This window comes from Entelurus aequoreus, linkage group LG07 (genome assembly GCF_033978785.1).
Source record: "Entelurus aequoreus isolate RoL-2023_Sb linkage group LG07, RoL_Eaeq_v1.1, whole genome shotgun sequence".
In the NCBI taxonomy this organism is placed as follows: Eukaryota; Metazoa; Chordata; class Actinopteri; order Syngnathiformes; family Syngnathidae; genus Entelurus; species Entelurus aequoreus.
The window spans coordinates 37,154,104-37,170,108 of NC_084737.1; the positions used below are offsets into that span (position 1 = coordinate 37,154,104).

The 16,005-nt window shown below is 36.5% G+C and overlaps 1 protein-coding gene across 6 annotated transcripts in view; it reads left to right on the forward strand.

Annotated features, from left to right (window-relative positions):
• The window catches only part of iqsec2b (IQ motif and Sec7 domain ArfGEF 2b), a 71,890-nt gene that overhangs the window by 37,886 nt on the left and 17,999 nt on the right, over window positions 1–16,005 (forward strand). For 2 of the 6 annotated variants that reach the window (XM_062053455.1, XM_062053461.1), the window contains exon 2: window positions 5,801–5,974. The exons of 2 other annotated variants lie outside the window; for them this stretch is intronic. In XM_062053455.1, the coding sequence (XP_061909439.1) occupies window positions 5,801–5,974 (174 nt within the window). Of the gene's footprint in view, window positions 1–5,800; window positions 5,975–7,921; window positions 7,942–13,564; window positions 13,607–16,005 lie in introns of those variants that run through there. 2 more of the 6 variants (XM_062053458.1, XM_062053460.1) reach the window with 2 other exon arrangements.

The following is a 16,005-nucleotide window of genomic DNA, read 5'->3' on the forward strand; positions in this document are numbered from 1 at the left end:
AAAGAAACTTATCTTAACTGCTTTATGCCAGATATTTCAAGTTTATTTTTTAGGTAACACATTATTTATTTTCCCTAGTGATTAACTACATGTATTAAGGAGTAATTCAGTTAGTAATTCAATTACATTTTTGGTAAAGTAATGAGTAACTATAATTAATTACTTTTTAAAAGTAATTTTTTAGAACACAGCCTGTTGGTGTTATTGGCTAAAATCTTTGTGTGAATGTCCTATAATAATGTTTACCTATAAAAACACAATTGTTAAAGGTCGATGATTTTCATGTTGCTACTGACATTTAAACATGTCCTCTTAAACCAGGGCACTTTATTTCACATTTTGTTCTTTTGTGTTTTTGTTAGCTAAATAATTGAGCGTCACTCAATGTTTTTTTTTAAAGAAGATAGGAGATTATATTTGACTTTACTTATATTATTTTCAAGGCTTTTTTTTTATTATCTCAAAACACTTCTTAGGTTGGGATCCTATTATGCAAAGCCTACTTTTCTTACTTGTTGGTACCTGTTTTTGTGTATTTGGGATCCCCATCACTCCCAAAAATGTAAAAACAAGGCATGGTGGAAATATTTAGTTACGTCAATGGATATTTCCATTTATGGGTTAGTTTACAGGCCTAACTATATCGGGATATGAGTTTTGATCCATATTGTAGTATACAGTTGTTGAGCCTGGGCAAAAATGCTCTTACTAGATCTGACCAATCTAAGTCTAGAAGCATGAACTGATGAAGAATACTCGGATTTGAGGCGAAGCATCTTCTAAGACAAACAGAACAGTGCAGTTGTGATCGGTTGAATGCCCTGAGAACACAATGACCTGGATGAATGAGAATGTCCATAGAGATGGTTTGTCATGTTTTTATTGCGCACTCAATTGAAGTAAATTTTAAATTCAAAACACCTTCTAGTGTGCTATCACACTAGTATAATAATAAACCTAGTGTTACATTAATCAATTAATTATTTTACAGAGCCAAACAAAAATGGAGCATTGTTACATTTGTTGCAGCACTGTATATAGTTCAAAGTTATTTAACCTCCATTGTATATTTAATTTATGTGCAAAGTGTTTAAAATTGCAGTAGTATCCAATAAACCAACAAAAAAAATCAATTTAACTCTCTGGAGTCTATGACCTTCTATCCATGGAAAATGCTGGCAAAGCATGATAGGGGGTGCAGCATGGTGACACAGCCACACAGACGCTCCGTTTCAACTTCTGCCAAAAGTGAAGATTTCACAAAGATACAAGTCCTTCAATTTATCATTTTAAAACAAGACTAGTCAGTGCAGGAAGGCACTCACTTTGAAAGAGAAAATAAGCAGGTAATGAAACAAGACAGCACATTTCTATCGGTAGAAAAAAGCTGGTCATCAATCAATCATTACGTTTCCATGCACTGAATTAGTCTGATTTCTCAAATAGTTCGGTTTTTTGTATTTTCACATCTACATGTAAAGTCTAAGTGTCCATGCACTTTCTCTAATGCAAATATTGGTAATACGCCAAGTTCCTCCACCGTACACTGGGGGGCGCTTATTTCATTTTAGCGCAGTTAAATGAATTCCGTTTCCGGTTGACCTATGAGGTCATACTAACCATCTGCGGATCCTTACAACTTGATTTACCTGATGTCCGTGTCACTACAAAATCGGTACCAGAAGTCACGATGGGTTCACGCATGCGCGTAGACTACGTCACTTCCTCGACTTGCAATATTTTACGACGGAGCTTCTGCTGTGTCATATTCTGTGATATTTAAATGTTTTCTTAATGTTTTGTATAAAAACATTAGCTTATCTAGGAGTAAAATGGAACAAGAATACAAACATGAACAAGGGATAGATTTAAAAAAATTACTTTTTTGTCAGTGCAATAAATGATGCACGGGGGTGCCATTGACTCCCATTGCATGCTTTCTTTTTTTAAATATATTTTTTTATTAAACAACACACTTTAACTTAAATCTATATCTGTGGTGTAACAAAAACTATATCTGTAATGTAACAAAAAATTTACTTTTACGTGATCAGTATTGTGAATTTATGTATTTGATAACGTCAAAAACATTGATTTCTTTGCCATTTAAGGCTGCTGAGCACATAGTTCAGGTTTCTGTACGGTTTCAAAATAAATACTGAATTCTTAACTAACGTTTGTTTTGGTTTGTAAGTAATCTTTTATGAGATATTTTTATTCAAATAAAGATAACAAAAGAGAAAACCATGGTAACTGGGATAACGGGCACGATCATAAGTACCGTAAAACAATTTGACGCAAGTGACGTAGTCTTCGCGCATGCAAGGACCGATCGTGTAGTTGACAGTCCGCTGTAATACTGGCACAGATTTGAAATTTTACATCTCTAATGGCTATGCTGATGTTAAATAGGAGACAGCATCAACAAATTATCTTAGATTGTGCTACGAACATGACGCTACTACCAAGAATGTATCTGGGCGGATGCAGATCCGATGCAAAGAAAGACTGGAAACATGGAAACAAAACTTTTGAATGTCTTGAAGTTCATTCATAAGGCTCTGTGGATTGATGGAAGGAGTTTTAAATCTGAAGGAAAAGACCGGCCGAGCCCCGACTGATATCCAGAGGAAGGTTGCTATTGTTCTGGACTATCTTGCCAGTTGTGTGGAAAGTTAAACGGTTTGGAGTGCACAAATGCAGCGTGAAGAGGTTTGTGTACGCTTCATTAATTGCCTTTAATATACCAGTTTCATTATCTTTCATCTCATTCATATTTTGTTCGGGAGTCTGAATTGAGCCGACATTTCCTTAGCTACCTTCTAAAATAAATCTGTTTCTTTTCTTCTACTATCGATTCACTTCAAAATGTTCTGTTCTTTTAATTTGTTAAGTGAAATATACAGTACAGTAAGGGTATACTAAAAAGTATGTGAAACCACTAAATCCTACCCTTAACTCTGATAGTTTAAATGGTTCAATACAACACATATAAATGGTCACTTTATCTTGAAACATATTTTGCAGATAAATTACATTCATAAATGGAGTTGAATAATTTAGAGTGTTACATTCTGTAGGTTGATATAGATTTTATAAAGTATTGGATCTCCTCAAACCAGTTTAGGGCAGGTGTACTAAATTTGTGGCCTATGAGTCTTTATGACTATTTACTATATTGTCATCCTCATTTGCATCTTGGTAATATGTATTAATAATTAAAGCTTGGTGAATTTGATTTCAAATTAGGGATGCATGATGTATATATTTTTTTACGATGCCGATACAGATAGCCTCCGGCTTTCAAGAACGAAGAACCGATAACTTATTTTCATCTATGATTTTTTAAAATGTAGATTTAACTGTAGTTTGTGCTCACCTGGAGGTAAAAAAAAAGACTCAAACAAAGGTGGATTTGATAATCCTGTAGATTAAAAAAAAAACGTTATCTTCAAAAATATCTGTCCAAAAATATAATTTTTCAAACGGCGCGGCGATAGTAAAAAGTCTTGGGTCTTTTTTTGCAGCGAACTTTAGGGCAGCTTCTTTCACAGCAGTAGACTTTTTTTTTTTAATTGACGTAGCAATGCCGTCGTTTCAGGTGTCTGATAAGGTTGGATGTGTTGATGCGCAATGTTTTTCCCTCATTGTGGAATGTTTGCAAAACATTTGGTGCAAATGGCACCCGAAAAGGCTACCTTTAAAACTTTGATGAAGTCCCATGTTTGTTTACAGTGAACTCTGGGGAAGTTTACAACAGCATGGCACGTAGGTGAAAAGGAGCATTTGATTTGCTCACCCTAATCAACCTACTTATTTCGCCTCATTGGAGCGTTTAGTTTTTTGTTGGTTATCTGAGCTATTTTTTAATGTTATCGTATTTATCAATATGACAAAATTCCTCATGTCAACCCGATAATTATCTGTCCAATATCTATAGTGCACTCTTTTTTAAAAATTTTTAATAATATTAAAAACTTAATACAATTGCATTTTCATGTAAGTGTACATCATACTGTATGTGAAGTTAACCTTATATGCTTATTATTAAGGCTGTCAAAAATGACAAGTTAACACATGTTAACTGACAAAAAAGTATTGCACTGATCACATACATGCAGAGATTAATCACGTAATGTATGTTGTTAAACTTAAAGTTAAAGTACCAATGATTGTCACACACACACTAGGTGTGGTGAAATTTGTCCTCTGCATTTGACCCATCCCCTTGTTCACGCCCTAGGAGGTGAGGGGAGCAGTGAGCATCAGCGGTGCCGTGCCTGGGAATCATTTTTGGTGATTTAACCCCCAATTTCAACCCTTGATGCTGAGTGCCAAGCAGGGAGGTAATAGGTCCCATTTTTATGTCTTTGGTATGACTCGGCCGGGGTTTGAACTCACAACGTACCGATCTCAGGGCAGATACCCTAACCACTAGGCCACTGAGTAGGATTTTGACAGTACATGCTCCTTTACTGTAACCGCAGATGGTTACCTGAAAGGCAGCACGGGCTGTTATATACTGTATATATGGGCTCAATGCATACGTCAGTGCAAAGATGAGTGAGCTAAAACTGTTACCAAGTTTTGAACAAATAAATGATGTGCATTCAAGTAAAACTTTTTAAAAAAAATGTAATTTAAGTAATTTAAATTATGCAAGTGAGTAATAACCTGGGATTAATCATGATTAATCCAACTTCAAAATGTGATTTATCTGATTTATTTTTTTTAAATGCCATTTGACACCACTACTTATTTTTAATTAATCTAACATAGTACATACACTACATTCTTATTTTGAGAATCTGTTTTTGTGTTTTATGTTGTATATTTTAAAGTGTTGCAAAACTACTTATGCTAGTGATTTAATGTGCTGATCCCTGACAGAGAAAAGCTGAAAGTAAAAAAAAATTTAAAAAAGTATATTTGTAATTACTAATGCATTATTTTTACATCCATCCATCGATTTTCTACCGCTTGTCCCATAAAATAAAAACCTGCTTGGGATTTTGTGACGGATGTTTTTTTTTTAACTTGTAACACATCACAAAATCACCAAAATGTCCTTAAAAAATGTTTTAATTTCTATACCTTCTAAAATGTGATTCCCTTTATGCGGCTATTAGCCTGACGCAAAAGAGTCAATTCTGCTTGGTGGAAGCGTCTCACACAGATGCCCGTTCCACAAGCTAAGTAGAGTCTCTTTGCTGCCTTCTCTGCTTAAGTGATGGGGACTGTGTGCCCTTGGCAGCAGCTGGCCACAGCCAGAGCCCAATCATTTGCATGTTAATCTCCAACCACTGCTCCCTTTTTAACTTCTCGCTTGCAATGAGCACACAGAACATCGCTAATTCCTGTCAGGATGGAGGACAAGTGGAGGGAGACTTGTGTGTTTGAGGTGCACTTTTTGTATGCATTTCAAAAGTTTTCAAGAGAGTTTCATGTTTTTACCCTGAATGATCCAGCTTTATGTAATCCATTAAACTCAAGAGTTTCTGTGGGAATTTTTTCATTCAATAACTGCTCGGCTGACTCATTGTCAGAACGACCTTCATTTTGTATTTTTTTAATAACAGTACATCCACAGGTTTTATATTGCCACACGTCCTTTTAAATGTGCCATTCGTTCTGCAACCATACTGCTGAACGACATGATGTATGTCTTGATGTGCTGCTTCTCTCATGTCGCATCTTTTCGTCTTTGCTTTGTCGCTGACCTTCTTTGTGTCTCTGCTTTTTCTATGTTTGTGTGTATGTGCTTGTGTGTGTGTCCTCTCATCTTTGCTTCTTCTATCAGTGTACGGCCATCGGCCATGTCAGGGCAGCCCACCTCAGCTCCCAGCACTCCTTCCACAACGGGCAGCACTGTCCTCGCCACGCTCTTCTCCAGCAGTCTGACTGTTCACAGCTTCGTCAGCCTCCATCAGTACTGCTGCCCTTCCACTGACCATAGCTTACAGCAGCAGGGCAGGTAAGGAGGCTCCTCAACCCCTTCAACAAGCCTGTCCACAACCTCCAAATCCAAGGAAGTTACCTTTATAAAGTGGAACCTCTACATTTGAACTGAATTTGGAAAATTCCGAATTTTAAAATTAGGTTTCGGGGAGAGTACCGTATTTTTCGGAGTATGAGTCGCTCCGGAGTATAAGTCGCACCGGCCGAAAATGCATAATAAAGAAGGAAAAAAACATATATAAGTCGCACTGGAGTATAAGTTGCCTTTTTGGGGGAAATTTATTTGATAAAACCCAACACCAAGAATAGACATTTAAAAGGCAATTTAAAATAAATAAAGAATAGTGAACAACAGGCTGAATAAGTGTACGTTGTATGACTCATAAATAACCAACTGAGAACGTGCCTGGTATGTTAACGTAACATATTATGGTAAGAGTCATTCAAATAACTATAACATGTAGAACATGCTATACGTTTACCAAACAATCTGTCACTCCTAATCGCTAAATCGGATGAAATCCTATACGTCTAGTCTCTTACGTGAATGAGCTAAATAATATTATTTGATATTTTACGGTAATGTGTTAATAATTTCACACATAAGTCGCTCCTGAGTATAAGTCGCACCCCCGGCCAAACTATGAAAAAAACTGCGATTTATAGTCCGAAAAATACGGTATGTTTCTAAGCAATCTGCACCTCACAGGGCCTCAATTCAGCAAACATGAGTAGTGAACTTTTGTGTGTATTGGACGTCTCCCCTTTTTTGTGACACTTATTTCAAAAGAAGGACTAGGGCCAACCCCTGGCATAAACACTGTGTGCGTTTCTATAGGGCAGGGGTCAGCAACCCAAAATGTTGAAAGAGCCATATTGGACCAAAAATACAAAGAAAAAGTCTGTTTGGAGCTGCAAAAATTAAAAGCCTTATATAAGTGTTATAATGAAGGCAACACCTGATGTAAGTGTCTATATTAGCCTACTATCAAAATGACTTTAAAAGTCTTATATAAGTGTTATAATGAAGACAACACATGATTTAAGTGTCTATATTAGCTATATCAGCCTACTATCAAAATGACTGTAAAAGCATTATATAAGTGTTCTAATGAAGGCAACATATGATGTAAGTGTCTATATTAGCTATATTAGCCTACTATCAAAATGACTGTAAAATAATTATATAAGTGTTATAATGAAGGCAACATATGATGTAAGTGTCTATATTAGCCAAATTAGCCTACTATCAAAATTACTTAAAAAGCATTATATAAGTGTTATAATGAAGACAACACATGATGTAAGTGTCTATATTAGATATTTCAGCCTACTATCAAAATGACTTTAAAAGTCTTATATAAGTGTTATAATGAAGGCAACATATGATGTGTCTATATTTGCTATATTAGCCTACTATCAAAATGACTGTAAAAGCATTATATAAGTGTTATAATGAAGACAATGTGTCAGGGGTTAGACAAGGAGTCCAGGACCCAGTAGCAGAGTATGATACAAAAAGGGTTTATTAACAAAGTAACAACAAAAACACAGTTCATCGAAGAATATAGCAAAAAGGTATCAACTGAAAATTCCTCAAGGGAAAAGTGACAACAGAAGATGGCTAAACAGAAAATCACCATTAATATGGGAAAAAGGCGAGAGCAAAAGTACAACAAAAAAGGCGACAAGGCACCAAACTCACAAAAGCAGGATTCTAAAACGGGAGCATAAACATGTGGCGAGAGGCAGGAGATCTCTGGGAGCACTCGTGAGATGCTGAAGCCAAAGAGAATAATCCAGCACTGGAGAGAAAGAGAGTGTGGCGTAAGAAACCGGCTGATTAGCCCAAACGAGCTGCAGGTGTGTAGGGAGTCATGTGCTGCCGGTGATCGCCCAGCACATCGGCACTCACTGCAGGACGAGGGAGGGAAGGATCAGACACAACACACAGAAAATCAGACCCACAACACAACACATGATGTAAGTGTCTATATTAGCCTGCTATCAAAGGCTGACGCAAATCTTCGTTGACAGAAATGTTGTATTTTAATTTCTATTCTACACATTTTTGCAACATTGGAATCATTAGTAAAATGGAGACTTCTCACAGGATGAGATAACTTCTGGAAATTACTGGCTCAGAATGGCTAAAGTTATAGATGTGTGTGTCAAAGTTAAAGGAAACGGCAGGCTGTCTTCTTCTACGAACAGCATAAAACGTTTGGTGGACAAAATGACACAAAGAAGGAGTGGCATAAAACACGTCTTTCTGTGGCAGCATCAGAGAAAGTTATACATGTAAACCAACTACGATGAGTTCAAGAATCGCTGAAATTAGTAGGACAAAACGGTGCTTGCCAAATACTCTCATCAGTGAAGCACGTATAACATAAACAGTGGGATTTCTAACGATTAAGAAGGTTTTTGTCATGTTTGTTGTCCTACAGAAAATATATTAAAACAAACAAAAACAATTTTTGTACATCTTTTTCCATTTTCACACATCTCTGAAAGAGGTCCAGGGAGACGCATGCGGGTTACTGACCCCCGGTATAGAGCCACAACCACTACAGTATAAAGGACCACATGATTATGGCAACGAGTCACTTGGTTGTTGTGCTCTGCAAGTGTTTGCTTGTTTCTACTTTAATGGACTGAATTACCTCATGGATGCTCTTATACTTTTTTCTTTTTTTTTAACTTAACTTCCATGCTGCAGCAAGGCAATGTGTTTTTTGTAGTAGTTTTAGTTCAGTTTAGCAGTATTGCGGCCACGTCCATTCAAAACCCCATTTAGATAATTGCTGATTTAGCATCATGGCTTCGAACGCCATCAGCATGACATATTTACGACCATAGTTCTAACATAACCATATTATATAAGTTTTTATTGTAGCCATACTTTATCTTTGAAGATATAGTGTCTAAATCACATTTATATTTCCAAAGTTTTTGCCCATTTATTTTGTTTTGTTTAATAAAAGTGGCTGTTTGGAACATTTACACAGATGCCTAGAGGGCGCCAACTTTTCAATGTATTTTACACATTGTATCCCGCCCTCTCACGGTGTCTCGTACGTAATTGCGTACATACGTAGCACATGCACACATATTCGCTTTAGGTGTTGTTAGCTAATAATAGACAATTGGATAGCTAGCGTTAGCTGTCACTGAATGTGAATTTTATCATAACAACAACATGACTACAAATTGTTCGCAGTCTACTTTTGGACTACTTTTGTATGTTATGCACGCGCTCCCTGCGCATACTTGTTGACGAGACCGGGTGAGGGACTGCCGTATACTCCAATCATTTTATTCGCGCTGGTAAACATTTTTACTAAAATATAGGCAATTGTCAAACAAATGTGTTGTGTTAAACCACTAATGGTATCATAAGCTAGCCAGTGGTGTGCTTGTAAAAAATGTTTGCTTAGAAAAATATTACTGTGAGTAAAGTTGCACACAGCATTGGCTTCACTGCAGTAGGAGATATCAACATTTTGTTTTTTTCTTAGACCGATTAACTATTTTTTTTGCATTTTCATAAAAACTCTGGACATTATAGAATAAAAACACATGGCTATAGAACATCTTTGATTGAAGTGAAGTGACAATGTAGTCTTTTTTTTAATACGTGATTATTTATATTAAATGCAAATCTTTACATTAAATATTGATACTGCATTATTTCTAAATATCTCATTAGAAACGCACTTGAACTGCATTTTTGTTGGCTGTGTATTTTAAGTACACTGCGTTAAATTAATTTCCGTAGTTAATCATTACACAGATAAAAATTATGCATAAACATCACCTGAATTTTTTATAAAAGTGTCCTGGAATTTATGATTTTAATTTGATTTAATGTATTTAATGGTTTTAATTAATTTCAAACATGCATACAGTTACAGTATGGTGCATCGCATATTTCCAATTCCAAACATGTCCAAAAAAGAAATGGAAGAAGCCGAGCTTATTTAAAACTACCCCTTTTCCATTTCAGACCAATTTCTTACACGTGTTTGTTCACTTCCTGTACTAACACAACAAAATAAATAAATTGCTAAATAATCAATAAAGTGTTTATGAAAGTTTTAATTCACATAATGAGATGAATATGAATCACATTTTTCAATAAGGTTCAAGATGTTAATCAAGATTCTTCTTCCTTATGATTTAACTTCAAAGTTGAAATAATTTCTTAAACATTCCTATTAGAAAATGTGTTTTGAAAGCCGAAAACATCTGATTATGTTCAGGCGTAGAGGTTCTACTGTATATTGCGTGATTCTCCTGAACACATTCAGTTGACCACCACTCCAAGGCAAGGGACTGAGTGACCTCTGACCCTGTTTTCCTCCAATATTTACACATGTCACTGCATGCTGCTCCAACACTGCCACCTAAAGGCTTTAATAGGCATTGGCATGTAAATGACTATATACTTAATTGATTTCAATGGAGCCCATTTGTCACCATGTGTTGCTTCTACCATCCTCTGCTTTGCTTGTGTCTCATACTTGTCTTCACTCTCTGCTTTTCTGTCCGCCTCCGTCTGTCCTCTGTGCGCTCCCCTCCCAGAGTGGAGGGGGAGGATGAGGATGCCCACCAGTTCTGCTGCTCAGCTTCAGGCTGCAGTAGCCCCTCGTCTCGTTGAGCCAAGCCGACGCGTCACTGACCGTGCAACCTCTCGTCGATTAACCTCTAAAAAGTCTAGCACTGTGTCTGGAGTAATAGAAGCAATACAATGGACTAATAGAATGCATGTGACAATTCATTGACTAGGTGTTCTGTATAAGCCACTAATGTGTGCATATGTACCACTTTGCATTGAAAGTATCTTGACAATGTCCTTTCTCTAAGTTGCTCCTGCATTTTTTTTCTTTCCCTGCTGTCGTATGAAGTTGTCAGAACGCCTCATTGTCATCTGCTGTGGCGCTCATCGTTTCGCTCGATCTAATAGTCTAGTCATGCCATTTTGGATGTGCTCAGTTGTCACAATTTGTTAGCCAACCACTAACCATGATGTAGCGTGCCAAAAAAAAAAAAAGATCTTGATAAATGTAATATGGCAGGAATTCTCAATCTGTGGTAAGCGTACCACTAATGCAGAGGTGTTCAAAGTGCAGGCGGGGGGGCCATTTGCGGCTCAAAAAATGTTTTATGTCCCGTGACACATTTTTAAAATATTACAAAAAAACATTAAATTTACACTTAAACTTTATTGATCCACAAGGGAAATTGTTCCACACAGTAGCTTAAAGATAAAGTTAAAGTACCAATGATAGTCACACACACACTAGGTGTGGTGAAATGTGTCCTCTGCATTTGACCCATCCCCTTGTTCACCCCCTGAGATGTGAGGAGAGCAGTGGGCGACAGCGGTGGCCGCGCCCGGGAATCATTTTTAGTGATTTAACCCCCAATTCCAACCCTTGATGCTGAGTGCCAAGCAGAGAGGTAATTGGTCCCATTTTTATAGTATTCGGTATGACTCAGCCAGGGTTTGAACCGATCTTAGGGCGGACCCTCTAACCACTAGGCCACTGAGTTGCCTCAGTTACAAAGGATGGAAAGTGTAAGGAGGGAAAGGATAACGCAGGTATAAAGTAGACTAAAAATTTACTATAGTAAAATATAACGTGTAATATTTACATATTATATGTACAGTATATAATATATACTGGTATATTATTATATAATACATACATTATATAACAAATCCCAGTTACCATGCACAATATTACAGTATATGTAACCGCTGCAAAGTGGAATAAACGACCAAACAGGTGTAACGTAACGAGAAAATGTTGCAACATTGACACTAATAACACAAAGCTGCCATGTAGCCAGTTGTTTTACTTTAAAAGTGTAATTGCGCTAAAAATAATGAAAACATATAATTGACAGATAGATCTGAAGATTTAAGCGTTGTTTGCATGTTCCTCACGAGGCTCCAGCCTCCAACCTTGTAAGTGACAAAAGGTAGAAAATGAATATATCGTGTGATTTATTTTATTTAAACTGTCACTGCTCAAAAAATAATAATGAATCAAAAGCAATGTTGTTATGAATTATTTACCACATTAAGGCTTCAATTATTTAACATCTAATATTCCACTTTGAACATTTTTTAAGACTAAATATTGCAAATTTTGTGTTTTTCCGATTACCGGTAAATAAAGTGTTTTGACACAAAAGGCATTTAACATACAAAGAATTAAAACTTTTGTCAACGGATGGATTTGATGTTAATCAATAGACATCAATTGACATTAAAGCAAAATATAATATCTATCTATTAATATATATATATATATATATATATATATATATATATATATATATATATATATATATATATATATATATATATATATATATATATATAGTATTGGTCTTGAATATAAAAATATCAAAATGGCCCCCACATGCTTTCATTTTCCATGGGTGGCCATCAGTGGAAAAGGTTTGGACACCCTGCACTAGTTATACACAGGCTTAATCTAGTGGTACGCCAACAAATCACTTGATTGTTTATTTTCCTATATTCAAACACAGTGTTTACAGTTCAAACGTTGTGTAATATTACAGTGGCCAATATATTTGTCAACTAAAGCATCAGCCATGTTTTTAATGAATACTTAGGCTTACTATGCCACTGTATTTTATTTTTGTCATTATGGTGGTACTTGGTGAGCCAAGTTTTTGTGAGGTGGTACTTTGTGAAAAACGTTTGAGAACCACTGTATTATGGCAATCATTCTAACATCTTTGTGTCTGTGCTTCGTGTACCTCTAAAACCTTTAGGATTTAATTCTGAACATAATAAAAGTCTAAACTGTGGTTATGCTTTCCTTTTAGACTTAGACTTAGACTTAGACAAACTTTAATGATCCACAAGGGAAATTGTTCAACACAGTAGCTCAGTTACAATGATGGAAAGGACAATGCAGGTATAAATAGACTAATATAGCTATAAAGAAATCTAACATATATACGAATATATACATAATGTGTGTACAGAGTAATTTATATACAGATATAATATATTATGTCTATAACATATATACAATATAAACCAATGACCATGTACAATATTACAGTATATACAGTCTATAATGACAGCAGCAGCATTTTTCCTCCATAGATAAAAAAAACAAAAAACATATGCTGGCGTTATCTCAAGCAGAATGTTGCAAGTACACACCCGCTTCACTTGTCTCCACCCAAGGGGCCATGTGTTCATCTGTACACTCAAATCAATCATCCATGCTGTTAAATTAATGTTGACCTTGAATAAAAACAGAGTAATGTTTTTTAAATAAGGCCACTACCCACCCCACATACAACTATGGCCATGCATGTTGTTTACTGTATATTCTTGTATCAATGTTGTGTGACAGTCTTTTGTGGTGTGTGCATAGTCATGGGTGTCAGTAAGTCGGAGCAGGAAGGGCGGCGGCGAGCAGCTGGGGAGGGTGAGGGCACTTTTTGGCTGTCAAGAAACACTTGAAGAATGCGGCTTTGCAAGGTGAGCGAACATTAAGTTTTACGCACTACTGTTTACGGGTGTAGGAGAAAAAGAGAGAGCAAGGGTGTGTTTGTTAGTCAAATACCTTTTCCTGTCAGTTACAGCATGGTAAGAACTCTTATTATTTGCTTTTTTTTGCAAATGAGTATTCTGTGTTTATGTCAGCATTATGATGTTGTTTGATGTGTGTGACACGTGTATGTTCGTACTGTACAGATGATACAACTATGTTCCACGCTCGCTGTAGAACAAATGACATAATCACTTCATACGTTTGACTTAAAATCTGACATTAATTGTCATTATAACCGGTGAAAGCCAAGACCACTTTGTAGAAAGACAACACAACTCTAATTTGATTTCTTCTTTCAAAAAGCTTTAATATCGCTGCAATAATAATAGTTATGTTTTCATTGCTGGTAAGAGCACAGAGCCTTATTGAGTTTTTGTGTGATGAAAGTGTATAAGTGTCGGCGGATAAAGAATGCTCTGACCGTGAATGATTTCATTGTCGTTGTCCATGTGGCTACTGAAAAGAATGGTGCCCATGTTTGTTTGGGAAAAATGCACTTTTAATTTCATAACATATTTTCATTCTGCGCTTTCTTTTCCTAACAATCATAAATAATTCCCTGTGTCGTTTGCTTTTTGCTAACAATCTTAGTGACAAATTGTAAATCTGACACAAACAATGGAGCTGAAGAGATGACAATTGGTGACTGGCACATCTGTTGCAGAGATTAATCCCCTCACCTCCAAGAGTTGCTGTGTCAGACCCACTGCTGCTCGACCACTACCCCAATGCACAGCAGGCACATAAATATTACATGAGAAAAGTACAGATTTGCTTCTCAGTACCTTGGCACTCTTGTTAGTGTCTTGCTGTTGTGTTCGTTGAAGGCCACAAGCAACTGAGTATACGTTGAATTAGTCCTGCATCAATGTTTCTAGTAATGGAAATATTTAAGCCTGTCATGCATTTGAATCTCAACAAAGTGATTACACACCTCATGCTTTTGCAACCATTGTTGTGAGTACCAACATGATTGTGTCTCGCCCATACTAAGGCATGGTGGTGGTAGCGCTTTGGTCTGGGGTTGCATGAGTGTTGTCGGCACTAAGGAGCTCTGGTTCATTGAAGAACACATTAATTCCAGCATACTATGACATTGTGAAGCTGAGCATGATCCCCAAACTCTTTGCCAACATGATGAAGAACCCAAACACAGCTCCGAAATGACACTTCGCTGACTAAGCTGAAGATGATTGCAATGTGTGTCTCCACACCTGAACCTAACTGAGCACCTGTGAGGTATTCTCAAGCGGTAGGTGAAGAGTGCAGCATCCACCAGCTCTGTGATGTCATCATGGAGGAGTGGAGGAGGATTCCCATAACAACATGTACAGTTCTGGTGAATTCCATGCCCAAGAGGATTGAGGCAGTGCTAAATAACAATGGTGCTCACGTTATTTTAACACAAAAGTTGAACTAATCCACTGTGATGTTGATTAAGTGGACAGTAAATCGGCACTCCTATACAAGCTCTGAGTCGGGGCTATTCAACTACATATTGAAGAGGGCCGCAGTTTCAGGGGCTGGGCATCGAAATGTGGATGTTTCGTCAGAAAGTGCCTCCGCAAGTTATATTTCTTTGAGACTGTGTTTACCTAATTGCAAAGTAAACACATCGGCTTTCACACTGTACTGTCAATAAATTCATTGTTCTGCCCTGACAACTCGTTTACAGCATGTGCAGCTAGTTAACAGTATGAAAAAAAGAAGCTCCAGTTTTTGTTGAGGATTGATGTTCCTACTTTTGAATTATTTTCCTTCCTTAGTTTTATTTCTTTACTCTTCTTCCTTCATTTAGGTTTGTAAGACTCAAAAAAATAAACATAAAAGTATAATGTCTATTGTGTATTTTACATCAATAATGTCCATTGTGTATTTTCCATGAATAAAATACAAGGTTTAGTGTTAATATATTCACACAATAAATTACAAATGTTCTCACATATAGAAATTACACAACATTTACACACCAAACATTGTATGTGACTTATCACTATTAGCATTGTCGCCCTCTACTGGTCAAATTTAGCACTACAAGTATTAAACTAGGTTTCATCGTCACTCTCAGACAAAAAAAAACCCAACACGACCACGAATACGAAAGACATCACAATGTCAGCAATTTCAATACAAAACAAAGTAAATATAATTATGCATAAATTATATCTACTTACAAATGTTTTACCAACTTTTGTGATGAAGCTTACACGCTGGGATTTTTTTCATTGTTCCTGCTTGTCTGGATCAATGTGTCCGTCACTTTAAAGGTCCGCCAGAAAACAATGACTTGAGTACTTGCTTGAGGTAGAACATTCATATTTTGTTGTCTAGTCATTGTCAAAAGTCAGATTTTTGCAAATGATTTAGATTTTTTTTCAGGGTTGAATGAGTTGTCTTCTTCGACTTACCCCACTGCTGCTTCATTGTGACACGT